Source organism: Thunnus thynnus, chromosome 5 (genome assembly GCF_963924715.1).
Source record: "Thunnus thynnus chromosome 5, fThuThy2.1, whole genome shotgun sequence".
Taxonomy (NCBI): Eukaryota; Metazoa; Chordata; class Actinopteri; order Scombriformes; family Scombridae; genus Thunnus; species Thunnus thynnus.
The window spans coordinates 12,514,785-12,531,330 of NC_089521.1; the positions used below are offsets into that span (position 1 = coordinate 12,514,785).

At 44.4% G+C, this 16,546-nt stretch overlaps 1 protein-coding gene across 1 annotated transcript in view; it reads left to right on the top strand.

The window, feature by feature from the left end:
- Positions 1-1,676: 1,676 nt before the first annotated feature.
- Positions 1,677-16,546, top strand: part of LOC137182807 (ankyrin repeat and BTB/POZ domain-containing protein 2-like) — a 46,001-nt gene continuing 31,131 nt past the window's right edge. The window contains exon 1 of the mRNA XM_067589309.1: positions 1,677-3,212. Coding sequence (XP_067445410.1) covers positions 2,321-3,212 — 892 coding nt within the window. The 5' untranslated portion in view covers positions 1,677-2,320. The remainder of the gene's footprint in view (positions 3,213-16,546) is intronic.

Sequence of the window (16,546 nt, forward strand, 5' to 3'; positions counted from 1 at the left end):
ATATGACATAATGTGCCCTGAAACCGGACTGTTTATGTTCTGAGGCTGACATCACTATCCCCTTAACCATTATAAGATAAATTGATCTGAGATCATATTCATTGTGTTTTATGACCAACGCAGAGAGAAAAGTAAACATTATGAAACTAACATTTCCAACTGAGGAGACGTATTTATTTTCAGACCACATTTAATCATTTGCAGAGTTTTTCTTGTTTTACATCATTGATCCCCATCCTGTGTTTCCCTTTGCTCCGGGTGGTGGTCTGACTTGAAGTTTTGCTCCGAGCACACACACACACACAGACATGATGTAAGTGCTGTCCATACCACAGCTACATGAGGTCTAGATGAGGCAAGTGCTAACCTCCTGTGATGTCCTCTATGCCCTGCGCTGCTTCTGATCTCATTGGAGCAGCTTTGACTAACAGAGCAAAACCGGGAAGGTTGACTCCCCTTTCAGTTCCCCTAACTGATTCATACATGATGTGTGAGTGCCTGTCTGTGTGTGAGAGAGTCAGTTTTTCCACTTTAAGCACAAGTACATTGTATGTCCTGTAACACCCAGGTCTCTATATGTGCAAGAAAACATTAGTCACCTTCATATGTTGCTGTCTTACAGGCATGCATGGTAAGGGTTCAGCCCTAAACCCATTTTGTAATAGTGTTGGATTCTGTTCCACAGACACACCCTACCTGTCTATGTAAGTGCAAAGTGATGAGAACAGGTTGTCACAAGCCTACTTAATATGTTTGCTTCATTTCACCTCAAGCGTGTTACTACACCTGACCAGAAACAACAAACAGTCACACTGTGATCCAAAGACTGACATTACGTAAGAGGATTTGCTTAAACTTTCTTTTGAAAGCAAGAGCTGCCACTTCTTTTAATAAGGGCATTACGTCTGCTGAACTTACATAATGAGCAAAAACCGTGAGACAGAGCACAAACTTATCAATATACAAGCAAGCACACAATTTCTCAGTCTAACATTAAAAGCAAAAGAAATATTACAGTCACTACTTATTGAAGCTATGTTTTCCTTGCAATCCTACATAAGCTTTTAAAATGCACTTTTAGAGAAACTCTTAAGCCACGTCAAATCAAAGTAAACACTACTCCACCTCTTACACCATTACCAAGGGCTTTACAGATTCAATTTCTCTCAAGGGCTGTAGGTGAGAGATTAGCTAATGTGCAGACAGCAAGCCAAGTCCCCCAGAGTCAACATGACGAGATAAACTGAAGTCTGCTTGCTGTGCATTTTGGTTCCAGTTAACTAATCACGAGAATTTCCCAAGACTCATCACTGTAATTTAAAACTAATGAGGGACACACAGCCACGCATTTACTCAGTTTTAGGTTAGCTGGGGAAATGTGTCTGTTGCTAATTCGATTATAGGCTAAGGTGTTATATTTAATCTTAGGCTATTTTGTGGTAAAATAGTAAGAATTATATAAGAACATACATACTCTTACAATAAGAGTAAAACCGCTGAAATCACTTGAAGGTATCATAAAGACGCTGTTTGAATGTGTGAAAACGTACAAATACAACCATATGTAGGTCACACATGTTAAAGGGAATTTGTTAGATGCTCATTTTTGAGGCCAAACAAAGTTTGTTTTTTCTCCCAAATTTAGGAAACATTTGAAGTGTGCTCTGATTGGCTCCCACCAAACTCGGCTCTCTCCTGATTGGTGCCTGAGCTGCTTCCGTGTTGTCATTCATCAGCAGTTCCTCCTCGCGCACATCTGTAGCTGAGTCTCTCCGGCAGACAGCTCCTGACTGGTCGCTCTGGACGGGAGAAGCGATGAGGTAAACTCGGACTTTTTCAACTGGTATCCGAGAAAAACCGAACCAGTTTTAGTTTCTGAGCGGCTACATGGGAGTTTTTTTGGCAAATGACCTTCGGTCTGGCTGTTTTCAGACAGCGGGGAAACATTTCTTCGCATTTTAAAAGACTGTGGACAGTGGAGGAAAGTTTAAATCCCTGCGCTGCCCGGGGGAAAGGTGAGACGGGTGCGACTCTCATTTCTCTGATTTCTCTGTTTGTAAATGACAACAGGCTACAGTGTGGTTTTGATTAAAAATAACACACCCAGTAGGATTTTAACTGCGTTTGTAGTTGTGCTGTTTCGCCGTCCTGCACTGAACTCTGTTAGCAGCATGTCAGACAAGTGTTGCGCCGAGTAACCAGTTCATCCAGCTCAGCGGGGAGTATCGACTGCTGCTTGATTGACTTCCAGGTAAACCGCTGACCAGGTTTACTGTCGCTTATCAAAGCCACATCTGTAGACCCCCGTTTAACAATAATAATGGCTGGCATGAGCAATGTCCACATGAAAACCCTGGAGGACCTCACTCTGGACTCGGGCTACGGGGCGGGAGACTCCTGCAAATCCCTCAGCCTGTCCTCCTCCAAGTCCAACTCCCAGGCCTTCATGACGGCCCCTCACCGGGGCAACTGGTGGTACTACTCCGGCTCCATGAACAGCAGGAACAACAGCTGGGACACGGTCAATACTGTCCTCCCTGAAGACCCGGAGGACATCTTCTCCAAGTGTCCCCGCTTACCAGAGTTAGAAGAGTTTCCCTGGACCGAAGAGGAGGTGGCCAGGATACTGCGTAAAGTGGCCGAGAGCGGGTGCTCAAAAGGGGGACCACCACCTGTGTTCTCTGCGGAGGCCGTGAGGCGGCTGTCCGCCCTCCTCCGCAGGTCTCTGATCCGCATCTCCAGAGAGGCTCAGCGGCTGAGCGTCATGCACTGCCGCTGCACACGCTTCGAGGTGCAGAGTGCCATGAGGCTGGTGCTCAGCTGGGCCCTGGCCGATCACTGCGTCTCTGCCACGGTCAAGGCTATCTCCATGTACAGTATGAGCGCCGGGGAGCTGCTGAGGAAGGGCAAGTCCGCCCGCTGCGGCCTCTCCTTCTCCGTGGGACGTTTCTTCCGCTGGATGGTGGACACACGCATCTCCGTGCGCATCCATGAGTATGCTGCTATATGCTTGACTGCATGCATGGAAGCTCTGGTGGAGGAGATAGGAGCCCGGGTGCTGATGGCCGAAAGGGGTCATTTGGGGCCGGATTCGGGGTCAGCATACGCCCCAGTGAGTGCAGAGGCCCTGGAAGGGGTGGTGAACAATGATGCGGAGCTGTGGGGGGTCCTGCAGCACTATGAGCACCTGATCTGCGGGAAGAACGCCAGTGGTAAATATATTTGAAGTCCCCTTTTTAGTGCACTGTAGTTGTGTGTAAAATTATGCAAATGTCAGCTTTCAGGTCGTTTTTCTGTGAGATGATGGAAGTCAAAATTCAAACTTTTTTTTTTTCCTCTGTCACACACTTTCCCTTCAAAGTGCTGGTCACCACTTTCCACTCCCTCACAGTCCACGTGTGTGGAAAAGGTGAAATGTGGCCTGCTGCAGGATACAATAGCAGCCTTTTATGCATGAGTGTTTGATGGATTTGTTGCAAATTTGACTTGACAGAAAAGCAAAATAACAGTGCGGAGGCATCTGATAGGAACAAAGAAGGTATTTTTTCTCTGACCCTATGAGGAGAAATGATTGCTGCATTCTGTGTTGAACAGCCAAATTTGATTTAAACTACTTCACTCTCCTCTGTCAGCTGCAAGATTGAGTCCTAACATGTCACTCCTGCTCTGTTGTTTAACAACCAGTGTTGTGATTCAGGGCGCAGAGAGCCTTTAGAGTCCAGGCAGGAGGCTTGTCTGTTGACACAGCTCTCTGTTTACGCTGACTTCACCTCTCATCCTCTTGCTCTGTTGGCTGCACTCCTTTAAAATCCTCCCCTTCTTCCATTTCCTCATCCCTCTTTCCTCCTGCTTTACAAATCCCTCTCACCCACCGCCACCTCCACAAATCTTACATCTCTCTCCCTCCTCTCTCTTCCAGCTCCAGCTGTGCATCCTGCTCCCTGTCCATTTGTTTCTTCCACCCTTACATCCCTCCTCAATCAACTCTCTTTCTCTTCCCTCTTTGTCACACCCTAGTAGACTAGTAGTTCTCTTTCCACGGCTGTTTTGGCAGCCCAGTGTTGAGTTGATTCATAAGCTTGTGTTGGGACAATGTAGCCAGCCTTTGTTTGTGGCCCACTACCAGCTCCCTGGAGCAGAGCTTTTTACTGCAGCACAATAGCCTTTTGTTGTGTGATCATGCAGCTTAGGCCAATGCAGAGGGAGTGAAAACAAATGCCGGGGAAGCTGGGCACACGAGCACTCACATCCATGCAGCGAGAGAGAGAAAATAACTTGACATAGCCAGTATAACAAGGCTGCAGCTAGCAGGCTCGCTACTGATCTGAGTGAAGAAGTTATCATGCAGGAGCACCTCTCTGTGGTGGCATGGCATGCATGTGAAAAATAAGAAGGAGGGTTAATGCTGTAATGCTGCCAACTTTCTAAAAGAAGATGAATCAGAACTTAACATGCATTACTTGCACACATGTGCTCACTCACGTACACCATACACTTCATATTGCAGCCTCCACTGGTTTCATCATTGTTCATCATTTTCTCCCCGTTTATCCTTGCAAGTGTTTGAAACCATAGAGTGCAGTGCGTTGGACTTATTATGTATGCTTGAGTTGGAGCTTTTTCATTGCAAAATAAGTTAAAGAGCAGCCTTTGTCCCAGTAGTTAACCAGATGTCTTTTGGTTGGGTTTGGACTGGCCTGGACTATTTTGGTGAGTTCAGTCATCGGTTTTGAGAAAGACCAGTTTGTGTGTGTGTGTGTGTGTGTGTGTGTGTGTGTGTGTGTGTGTGTGTGTGTGTAATAACAACAGACCATTATTCTGACCACCCTAGCTTTTTTATAGGCCCAAGACTGGGTTGTGCAAGCCACATGCCCCTCTACCACCTTACCACCTGACACCCCACACCCTAAACCTTGCTTTCAGCACAACCCTCCCCCTCTACTGCTGAAGTCCCTCCAACCCAGCCACCACGACCGTCAGTAAAGCAACAATCCACTTCCCGCTCTCAAATCAGATAATCTCGGAATGGGAGGGTAGCCTGCTGATCATTTGGAAGGGCACATTCAGATAAATACTCCTCCCTCTCTCTTGATTTCTCTCTGACTCTTTCTCTTTCTCAGGGGCTGGCTCACATCTGGAACTCTTTAAGACAGAAATGACTTCTACGGCTCCAATAACAATTCTGAAAACTCCCTCCCTCCCTCTCTCCTCCCCTCCTGCCCTCTCTCACTCACTCTTGCTTTTTTTTTTTTTTTCTGTGCCATTTTCTTTCACGTCCACTTCATCTTTATCTGTTTATTTCTTCTGGTCTACAGGGAGTGCATTAGAGGAACTTGGTTGTGATGTGCCAGGATCTTATTCATTACTCATGCATGCACTTGCACGAGCGCATTCACGTACACGCACAGACACACATAGATCCTCAGACCCATTTAGTCTTCTTTGCATGTGTTCCAATGGCTCCACAGCACTGGTTGAACTCACTGCACAGTACCGATATACAGAGGAGTCCATTTGTCATTCATTTCTCCTCACAAGGAAATAGCATGAGTGAGCTCTTCCTGGTATAATTTGTGTCAATAGTACTGTGGGGCATTTTAAAGTGCAGAGTAGTAGCTTTACTAATGCACAATGGAAGTGCCTATGAAATCATTGATCTTTATGACTGGAACACAGATGTATGTTAAACTCTGGTGCGGCTGTCAGGACCGTTTGAATGGTTGTAGGACTAAAGCAGTGTTCTGAGATTCTGTTGGGTCTGTATTTGTTCGCCAAGTAGGCTAATTTGTCGAAACAGTAGTCCAATAGTGAGATATTCAAATTAGTGACTCGAGCAAGGCTATCAACTCTCAACATCTCAGTTTAAGCTTTGCAGTTGGAAGACTGTATTTATAAGGGGCTGCTCTGTGAAGCAACTGAAAGAGAGCATTCATGCTACGCAGAATTTACCTGGATAAATAAACTTTGATTTGGTCCAGTACTAACAGAAAGCAAGGTTCAGTTTCTCTGCTCCAGCTTTATAAAGGTAGTAAAACAGGCTGTGAGTAATGGGCTTGGGGTGCACTAAGAGAGCAGGGTATATGATTTGCTGCTCAGTATTTCCCTAAATATGTATTTAGCCCAGAAAGAGGCGTGGGAACAGTGGGCAGAAAGATGCAGGGAGAGCGGCCCAGCACTGTGGTCACACAGATGGGGAAACCAGCACTCTGAAAATACACTCCCTGCTCCACAAATCTGGAGCAGGATCAAATACAGTTTTGGAAAACATATCAGGACATTAATATTATGGTGAAACAGACTTAAGTTCATCCTTGTGTGATGAATGCATGTTAGACACGCTTCAAATTCGCTCAGGCATTAACAGCGAGCCTGTATTTGGCCCGAGTAACTGTACTGATGAATTTAGGTAAACCTTATGAGTACTGTCAGCAGGTCAGTGTGTGTAGAGTTAAGACCATAAGTCATATAGCTTTAGTGGATGATAAGGGTTAATCCTTCAGAAAACACTACAAATTTTTAGTTTGTTTGCGAGTATTATGTGTGGGTGCATGCACCACCTCGGGCAACAGACGCACACAAACACACTGATGGTCCATGTCACTGTTTGCACTGGCTTCTTGTCTGGGCCCAGCTGTAAAAACACTGACCCATTAGAGAGCTGGTGAACACATGTGTGATGAATGTGCTCATCTGTGGTTGTGTAAATGTACTTGTGTGGGTATAGACTATTTTCGGAGGACTGTGAGTAAGGTTTTCACAGATATGATACCGCAAATGATTTGTTCGGCTATTACAAAACCAACGAAGCAGATCCAGGAACTTCCATTGATTTCGCATCCTTTGATGTAGGTCATTTGGTTTGAAATTAATAACAATCAACGTCAAATAGTCTGTGTGTTGCCTGTCTTTACTTGCTCCTCTTCTTTGAAACTTCAGTTATTATTTTGATCTCAAGCCATGCTCCGCCCACTACATTACAACAGGATGAGTCATGGTTCTTACCACTGTTTACTGTAAAGCACTGATAGGGAGGAAGCAAAGAAAGATACGGATGACTGAGACTCCAGGGAAATGGACAGAAATAGAGACACAGAAATAGTGACGGCAATTTTGAAAGCGTTTGTTCTCTTGCGTCTTGATTTAGTCTTTCTAATCAAATTCTTGGAGAGTTGAGTCTTTGTTCTGTCCAGAGAGAACAGGAGACTCCAGATTGGTATTGAGCTTCCTTGGCTTGTTTAAATTGGAAAATGTGCAGCCAGTGTGTCACATGCTTTACCACAGAGTCCTGGCTATGATTCTCGGAGGGAATCTGTCCTGCACGTTGGATTGGGGTTGCAGCCCGAGTAGCTAATGAGGGAAGCAGGAAGACTGGCTGGAATCTTTGACCAAGTGGCAATAGTTTTTTGTGGAAAGGAAAGGAAAGGAAGGGAAGCAAAGTCTGGCTTAGAGACTACAATGCCACATGCACCTGTGTTGGAGTCTGGATTAGTCATAATGATACTGAAATCTGAGTCATGTGTCAAAGGTTAGGAATTAAAGGTCAGTGATACTCATAGTAGCGTGGGCAGGTGTTTCTTAATAGAAACAATATGCGAAGCTAAGGATTTAGAGGAAGTGTTCCCTTCTTTGCAATGATGTCAGTGGTGCTACTTGACGATGCAGCTACTTTCTCTTTCATTCACTATAATACCATCTGTGTTATACCATCAAGGGCTGGGTGATAAAGTGGATATTTATCATGTATTCACTCTCACTCATAATCATTTTTAGGCAGATAGACATTGATGTCAACATCACAGCGGTTTAATGTTTTCTTTGTTTATTCATTTGGTCATTTGCTTTTTATGCACAGATGAAAGGAAGCCTACACAGATACATTTTGCTGTATTAGCTACACACACTTGCTGAGGGCCTGAACAGGTTTCATGCTTGTTTCAAAAAATGTCCATGAATCTGAGGAATGCTGTTCCCCGGGAGGACAGATCATAAACACTAGCTTCAGAAACCTTCGACTGGGGTTGAGGAGCTAACTTTGTTTTTGGGGATGATTTACAGTAAATACTGGACAGGCCAATCAATGCTTATTCTTCTTTGAATCACATTGTCTTTGGTTGCCACAGGTTACCACTGTCTTGTTTTTTGTAAGTCTTGCCCACTTAATCAGTGGCTATAGCAACACAAGCCAAAAAGAAAAGAAGGGGGTAGGATGGGAACAAATCAATAATGACAGTGGGTTTAATGTGTGACACTGAGCCTAAGGTGCAAGAGAAAAAGCTATCTCAAAAGGATGGAGATATATCAAGGCCTTTCACATCATAACATTCAGCTCCTGCAGCACATTTGTGCTTTCTCCCATGGCCTGACATGCTACAAAAGAAGTCAAGCCTCTGTGACTTTCATGTAAATCTAGTGTGGAAATGGCAACAAATCCTCTGGTTAACTAGAAGTGTTTCCTAAAATTGTTCCTGAAATTGTTCCTGGAGCAGAAATAAAATTGTCCAAGTAAAACCTAATCAAGTACTTAAAGGAAAACATTTTTTAGGCATGATCATTCAAAACAATTTGTGTTTAAATGTCAGATTTTGACCTTTTTCGAGCATTATACAAACTTCAAAATGTTCTGTAATTGCTGTCTGCAAGAATGCAAAAATGCAAGAAACATCATGTGCATAAGCTACTCAATTACAGTGAAAAGAGCTAACCTTTATTGTACACTCCCCAGACATAAACCAAGCGCGGTCGGTCACTGTAATAAAACTGTTATTGCTACTAAAAGAGTATCCATCTTACAGCTACACCACCCTCTCACTCAGTTATTTCACTCAGAGATGGCTTGATTAACTGTTACAGAATATGGTTTGCAAAGAAGAAGATATATACAGCATCCCGCTCAGTCTGGTTGTTCCTGTGGTGATGCAGATCCGTTCCGCCTTGCTTTTAAACATACACTTCACAGCTCTCACAAAAAGTAAACTTTGAATAACTCTCTGTGTCAAACCACAAAACCCCGCTAAAATCATCAGTTGCCCTGCTCCTCACCCCCCTGAAAAATCAATGCCAACCATCACAGTTCTAATTGCTAATAGGCATTACTTGGCATGCATCTATTTCTCTGCATGTGTGCTCCAGAAAAACTGAAGCCGGTTACTGTAGTCGATACAGAACCATTTTGTGGGTGATTTGGTTGTAATATTTAATTACACACTAACAGATCAGATGGGCAGACCGGTGGGGGGGAAGTAAAGAGAGTAAGAGAGAGAGAGAGAGAAAGCATGGAGGGGGATCAGGGAGTGTGTAGTTTAAGTGGAAACAGATTTGTCTGACCAGGGATTGGGTATAATAACCCCTTGCTGTGTTCTCTGGTGAAATCTGTTGGAGTCATACTGTCTTGGCTGGATGGAGCCATGGAGAGATAGAGAGCGTTTGAGGGAGAGATGGAGCTGCAATCCCACATATCCTCTCTGATTGGGATCTATGAATCCAGGTTGGCCAGAGCCAACTCGCTGCAGCTGAAGAAGACTTTGTGCGTGTGCGTGTGTGCGTGTCTTTCTGTCGTATGCTACTTTCACAGACAAATTTCAGACTAAAGACCAGTTAACTGGGGACAGCTTGTCCATCTGGGGACAAAAGCTGTGTCCCCAATTGGGGAAAAAGCTGATTTTTGGGGTCAGTGGTTAAGGTTAGGGTTAGGTTAAGGTTAGGATAAGGCAAGTAGTGATTATGGTTAGGGTTAGAGTAAGTCTCCAGGAAATTAATGTAAGTCTATGTAATGTCCCCAAAAGTGACCTAGGACAACGTGTGTTTGTGTGTAGGACACAGCTTCTTTTGGATGTTCGTCAGCCAAACTTGGAAAGTGATGTTTTTTTTTTCTTATTCCTTTCAAGTCTTAACTGTTGTTTTTGTGAACGGGCTGAAAGAGGGAGTTTTTTGTGATGCTGTCAGTGACCTCTTTGTCCAGCAGAGTCAGAGCAGCAGTGTGTGTGGAGGCTGAATGGCAAAGCTCAGATATATTGCACTGGAAAAGTAAACACTCCTCTGTAGACACACTGTTGTGCACATGACTCCTTCTTTCTCTAACCACCTTTCTCTTTTCAGGCACAGGAACATACAGTAATATTCATTGACATACGCTCAAACACTTGTGTACACACAAATAGACTAAAGCTGCACCTCCTCCATACCTCTGAGGGATAACTGACAAAGAGAAGAAGATGCTTTTCCTTCTGACTTGCATGACAACTAGGGTTGTGCGTGTGGACGGAGGGTGGAGTAAGCAAACATTGTGTCAGGGTACAAAGATACTCTGCAAAAGAATTCCATTTCCGTCTCATTACTATTGACTACTTCCCTTTTTATTTTTAGAATCTAGAGCTGTAGAAATAACTACAATATTTTGTGTACCTGAGGAGCAGCCTCACAGCTCATCACCTACAGGTTGAGCAGTAGTTTGTAGCTTGCATGATGATTGGAAGCAGTTTCTCCACCATCCCGAGCAGCTGGCCAATTTTCCAGGAGGAGAAGTTGGATAGAGAGAGTGAGATGGAAGGACTGTAAAAGAGCAAGAATTAGAATGGAAAAAGAGCAGCAGCTTTTATGACAAGTTGTTGTTGAATGTGCCAGGTTCAATAGGCAAAGTGCCCTTCATGACAGGTTAACTGAGGTGTGTGTGTGTGTGTGTGTGCAGTATGTTGTCCTTCAGTAGTAAGTAGGCCACGACAGCCTCTGACATTTCTTCTTCATGCTTTTGCTTTGATGTGCTGTGTCATCTCCTCTGACACTGATGCTATCTGTGATTTTGAAAGAGACTTTAATGTGTGTGTGTGTGTGTGTGTGTGTGTATGTGTGAGCGTGCATGTATGATGTTTGTGTCGACCTGGATTTTCCTTTTCTGTCAGCGTGGTTGCAGTTAATGCAGCTATCAAGTCACAGAGTGATGAGGGTGTGCAGATCTAGATACTCTTGATGGATTTACTGTCAGTGATGTACTGTATACATTTTCAGAGCACCTAAATTAAAGATTATAAGTAAGAATGATCTTCTTACTTCTTTTACCCTTTATTTATCCTTGAGAAATGGACGGTACCTACTTAAACTTTCACGATAACGTCAAGCTTCTTTTTTGCCTTCATGTCTGGCAGCTACACAGTACCACTGGATACCAGTCAGAGGATCAGTGCCCTACTCAAGGGCACATTAATAATAGCTGCTGAAGGAGGGAAGAGCATTGTAACGTCACGTTCATAAGCCAGATTTTCCAGCAGTGTAATTCCATTAGTTTTTATTGCTACTATCAGTAGGGGATTTAAAACGTATTCTCTCTCTCTTTTCTTTGTCTTCCTCTCTCTCTCTCTCTCTCTCACTATTCACCCGTCTCTCCGCTGTCTCGTCTTTCCCTGTCAGACACTGGAATGTGTTTGTTTGTGTGTAGAGCCTGCAGCTCCGTCAGTAACAACACGTACGTAAACATTGAGGCTGAGCGGCTTGTTTGAATTTTTTTTTTTTTGCCCACATCACAAGTCGCCCCTCCCCAACTAGCCAAACCACTGTTGGGTTGAAGTCTTTTAACAGGGTGTCTTCTGTTGTGCTCTATCAAACCTGGTCATCTATTTTTTTTTCTCCAACTTCCAACAGCGTACCAGGCTCCTCCAACTTCCGTTTGACTCTCAGGTTTTTTTTTTTTATCTGCATCTTTCCACCGTCGTTGGTGGTTGTTCTCAACCCATATTGATTGCAATCTCTGGCTCTGGCCCTCACATTTCAAACTTTGTCTGTTAATCTATTCTTTTTTTTCCCCTGTATCTTCCTATGTCATCTTTCTATTTCCCACTTGCTATCCTCAGCAGCACTGGGCGCACATTGCAATTTTATTCTCTAAAACTTTTACTTTTCCATCTGCAACCCGTTGCCATCTCCTAAAAACATCACCTGTTGGGTCAAGGTCACCAGATAGACACGTGGTCATTAAAAGAGCCACAGCGACGCACACAGCATATTTAGACCCAGACCATGTACAGTAAGGCTTCCTGGAATTCCCATGTGGTTAGTGGAGGGAAGGAGCACATTTAGAGCAGGGCCATATGGAGAACACATGTGGGCACAGGAAAACAGACTCTGTCAAGACAGGACACCCTCGGCCGTAGCCTTTAGTCTCTCTGTCGATAAGATCTGCACAGCACATCCACCACATGTGGACCCCATCCTTGAACCAAAATAAACAGTTCAGATCCCATAGTTAACCAAAATAAGATGTACTAATAGGGAAAGTTAGTAACAGAACATACATGGTGAGATGGAGGTGTGGCTTTAAGAATCCCCACTAAACATCTATTTGTGTTAAGTCTGCATAAACACATGAAGCTTTGGATGATGTTTAGGGGACACAGACAGAACAGAAACAGTCATCATTAAGTTGGCCTGTATTTTAGCTACAAACTTAAGAGGCTCCTTATTACACATAATCACCATGTCTATGTGTTTCCTTTGAAAAAGCTGAGGAGTTTGGGTTTCAGTCTGCGTTGTGTTTGTGTGGCGGGGGAAAACTTGGACGACTCGACCGCACACACACGTATGGCTGCTGCGATAAGAAGACTATGACCTGACACTTTGTTTGTGTTACTGTGTCTGTACAGGATATGTGTCTTTGGTTATGTTCCCACTAATTTGGGTTGCATCTGTACGGAACTGTGTGTATAGTGCAGGCTCGTGTCCATGTGAGTATGTCTTCAACTCGATGTTTGAATGTTCGCTTGTGAATCTCTGTCTATTCAGGCACATCTGCGGTGTCTCTGTGTCGGCCTCCCTCTCTCAGTCTCCGTCTATCTGTTTTGTTGTTGGCCATCTGTGTGTCACTGCAGGGTCACAGACAGTGCTGGACATAATACACTCAGCCCCAGAGATGGTGGCCAAGTTTCCTTTCCAACATTGAGATAATCTGCCCATTGAGCATTAGAGGGGTGGAGGGAGAAGATAGGAGAGGGAATATGTGCTGGAATTTCACACAGATGAAAGGACGCCTTGTTTTGAGGGTGTTTAGAGAAATGGTATTTTCTCTGGTTTAACTTGTGTCAAACAGCTAAATCCTTGTGAAGATGGGCAGAAGTCGTTTCTTGTTTTTTCCTGCTCGAACTGATTAATTCTGCAGTGTGCCTTGTGTCTGTCAGTACATAATGTGAGAATATAAATTGCACTATTAGTATCTTGAGTGACTTGGTGCTGGGAGTGTGTCTTTGTGTCAACACACTTGTGTGTAGCTGCAGAGGAAGTCAGTCAGACAGCAGTTAAACAGTGCATGGTTACAGCACCCCTCAATACTTTCCCCTCTTCTCCACCTCTAAGAGCAAAAAACAGCCTCTAAAAACAGTCACCACACCAACATGTTCATCAGCTCATCAAACTTGATGAACTCTGTGTAAACCCAATGGGATTATTACACATGTTAGGATTAAACATTTGTTCCACCCATATGGTCTGTAGACTCAAGTGTAACTAATTTGGGCTCTATTGAACAAGCATTCCCCTTATATTCCAAAGCCTATGTTTCACATTAGTTAACACTCCACACAGTGCATATACTGTACGCACATGTGGTTACGTGTCAGTGCCCTGGCCTTATGGTGCTTCTGTTAAAAGGTGTTGTAAAGGCACTCTCAAAGGCAGCCTGACAGTAGTTAAATATATAATGTAAGACCCAGCCAAGCATTCACTCTGACAGAGAGGGCAAGATGAAGGAAGTTGTGGAGCTGGAGAGGTCAACACACCTTTCTGCCATTAAGAAACCCCAACAACAATTCCATGCTTTGTCCATAGTTAACATTCTGCTTTTGGGAACTTCCAGTGACAGAAGGAGACTTTCAGCAGTCCTGTCAGGTGCTAAGAAGGGGTGTGTGTGTGTGTCTGCATAACGGGGTTAAAGGGGGCAGATGTGTCAGGAGTATGGCTTTGGGGAGTGGGGGGGCCGTCACCCTGGAGGTCCGAAAGTCATAAATATTTCAACACCCACCCAGCTGGTCAGCTGAGCCCAAGCCAAACTGTGTAGTGCGCCCAGCATGTATTCATCGAGGTGGGTTTCTTATAAACATTTCAACAATATTGTGTTTGTTCATTATGCTTTTCAGCCAAAGGGTTTTGTTTTGACATGAGGTCTGCAGGCAGGATCCAAAGCACTAGTCTGATCTCAGCAGAACAAAGGAGCATGTATGGCAGTTAAAAGAGAAGCATCTGAAAACACAGGGAGGAGATGACTTGATGCGTCTCTGTGACTCCGATAACATTGAGTCACACACAGTCCCAGTGTCTGAATAGACAAAGATAACACACACACACAATTGGAAAAAAAAAAATCACTTGAGATAGGGACACAGACTGATAAGTAGCAAACAGACAGACAAAGATGGAAAGGAATTTACATTATCAGTATGCTATCAGCATGTGGTGGGCTTCTCTCTGGATGCAGGTGTGACAACTAGTGTTTCTTAACCTCATTAGGATGTCTGTGTTTTATCTGCTGTGTGAGAGAGAGAGAGAGAAAAGAGGAAAGGAAAAACCGAGTTTCCTGACAGCCATCATGTCTGGATGGATACCAATCATCTCCAACCCCATGCTGGTAGAGACAAACTTTAGCGGAGGCCTCTCTTCATATCCTGACCCCGTGGAAACCTCCCAAGAGCTCCATCTCTTTCTCCTCCCCTGACCGCTCTCTCCTTCTATTCATTCTTCATCCCACTGTCCGTCTCTTGTTGCTGCTGCCTGTGTTCTGCACGCAAGTCTTGAAATGCCATCATCGTCTCCTGCAGAGGAGAGCACAAAGAAACCAATAACATAGTACTGTGTATGTGCGTGAGACGGTGATTGAGTAAAAGGCAGATGTTTGTGTAACTTAATATTTGTGTTGTATTTCTCTGTGCATGCATTTGCATAGCTTCACTAGCAGAGCAGAGGAGTGGAGAGTTAATATGTTTTTAATTGATTGAGCATGTGCAGATTAATTATCTCTCATAGGGTTAGGGTTAGCAGAGCAAAGTGGAAAAAGTAAGGCACAATTCAGGGACAATGACAAGCACAGAGGAAAAAAAGCACAGAGCAAGAGATGAACCTGCCTTGTGGTTCTTGGCTCGAGTGCACTTCTTCTCTGAAGACCATAATTACCCTCTGACCGACTCGTGTTGGTAGCTGGAGAGTGGTGAGGTCAGCCGTTAGCTGGCTAGCACAATGAGGTCAAGTACTATTCATGCCGTGCCTTGTGCATTTCTGTATGCCATTCTCCATCAGCACTTTCTGGCTCCATGTTTTGTGCTATCTTTGTCATGTATGAGTGTGTGCATGTCTGCGAGCTGCTCTGCGTGTCACCGCAGTCTGAAAATCGAATCAGAGAAAAGACTGGCCTCCCCTCAGTTTCCGGTCTCCCAAACTTTCTCTTTCCTTCTCTTGCTTCTCCTTTTTTTCTTTCGTGCTTCTCAGCGGTCGATTCTCTCTGCGTTCTGCCAGGTCTCCTCTGGCTGAGGGTCAGCCAGAGACTTCCCGCACAGGGTTGTTGCTGGAGTCAGGCTCTTGGGAACCTGTAGCTCAGAGACAATGGCTGGGGAAGGCATTATTACATCCACACACACACACACACACACACACACACCAGGAGGCGAAAGCCCAATTTTAAATAGGCACACTAATCTCTGGGTATCAAATTGTTGGGAGGATGGCTGCTGGGCTCACTCAAGTTTTCAGCAGGGGACTGAAGAGGGCTTCATCTTTTACTCCATTTCCTTCTTGAAATAACATCACCGTTCTCTGCACCATTGTTTCTTTACACAAGTTCTCCCCAGCTTGTTCCCATCTTCATTATGGTGTGTGTTATTGTCCTCCTATGTTTCTCTCAAGTGGCAAAAGGTAAGACGTAGCTAATTATCACCCTGCGGTTTTTGTAAACCCTTCTGAGACTTCACGGGCTGAAATTGGAGAATGGGAGTTGTCCCAGGGTGTGTGTGTGTGTGTGTGTGTGTGTGTGTATGTGTGATGCTTGCTTAAGGCTTTGAGCTGTCCAAACCCCAACTCTGAACACTTGGCAAGCAGTTGAATGAAATATCCCATGAGCCTCCCCTTCTGTCTGTCTAGCCATTCGTGGTCATGGGGTTTCCCATGACCAGGACTTGGGCAAAGCAGGAATTGCTGTTTATCTTGGAAGAGGACAGGAAGTATAAGAACTAAAAGTTGGATCAAAAAGGAAAAAAAAAGGTGAAGAATAGGCACAAAAAAGAGAGAATTTGCCCTGTCAGACACAGCACAACTGCGGGCGGGGGTCATTGATGTAGAACGGCAGGGCTTGCACACATGCTCAGCCATCATTATCACACCCTAGACAGACCCTACAGTGGGAAAAAGGAGAATGAAAACAGATTTGTCACTCGGTCCGCTGTTTGTACAGGAGCTGTGTGAGCGTTTGCAAGAATAGTCCTCTTTCCCCAATCTGTTACTCACAAACATTCCTCACACAAGAAACTCACACACCCATGCACACACCACTCCTTTAAAGGGTCTCTGCTGGGTAGTCTGGTCT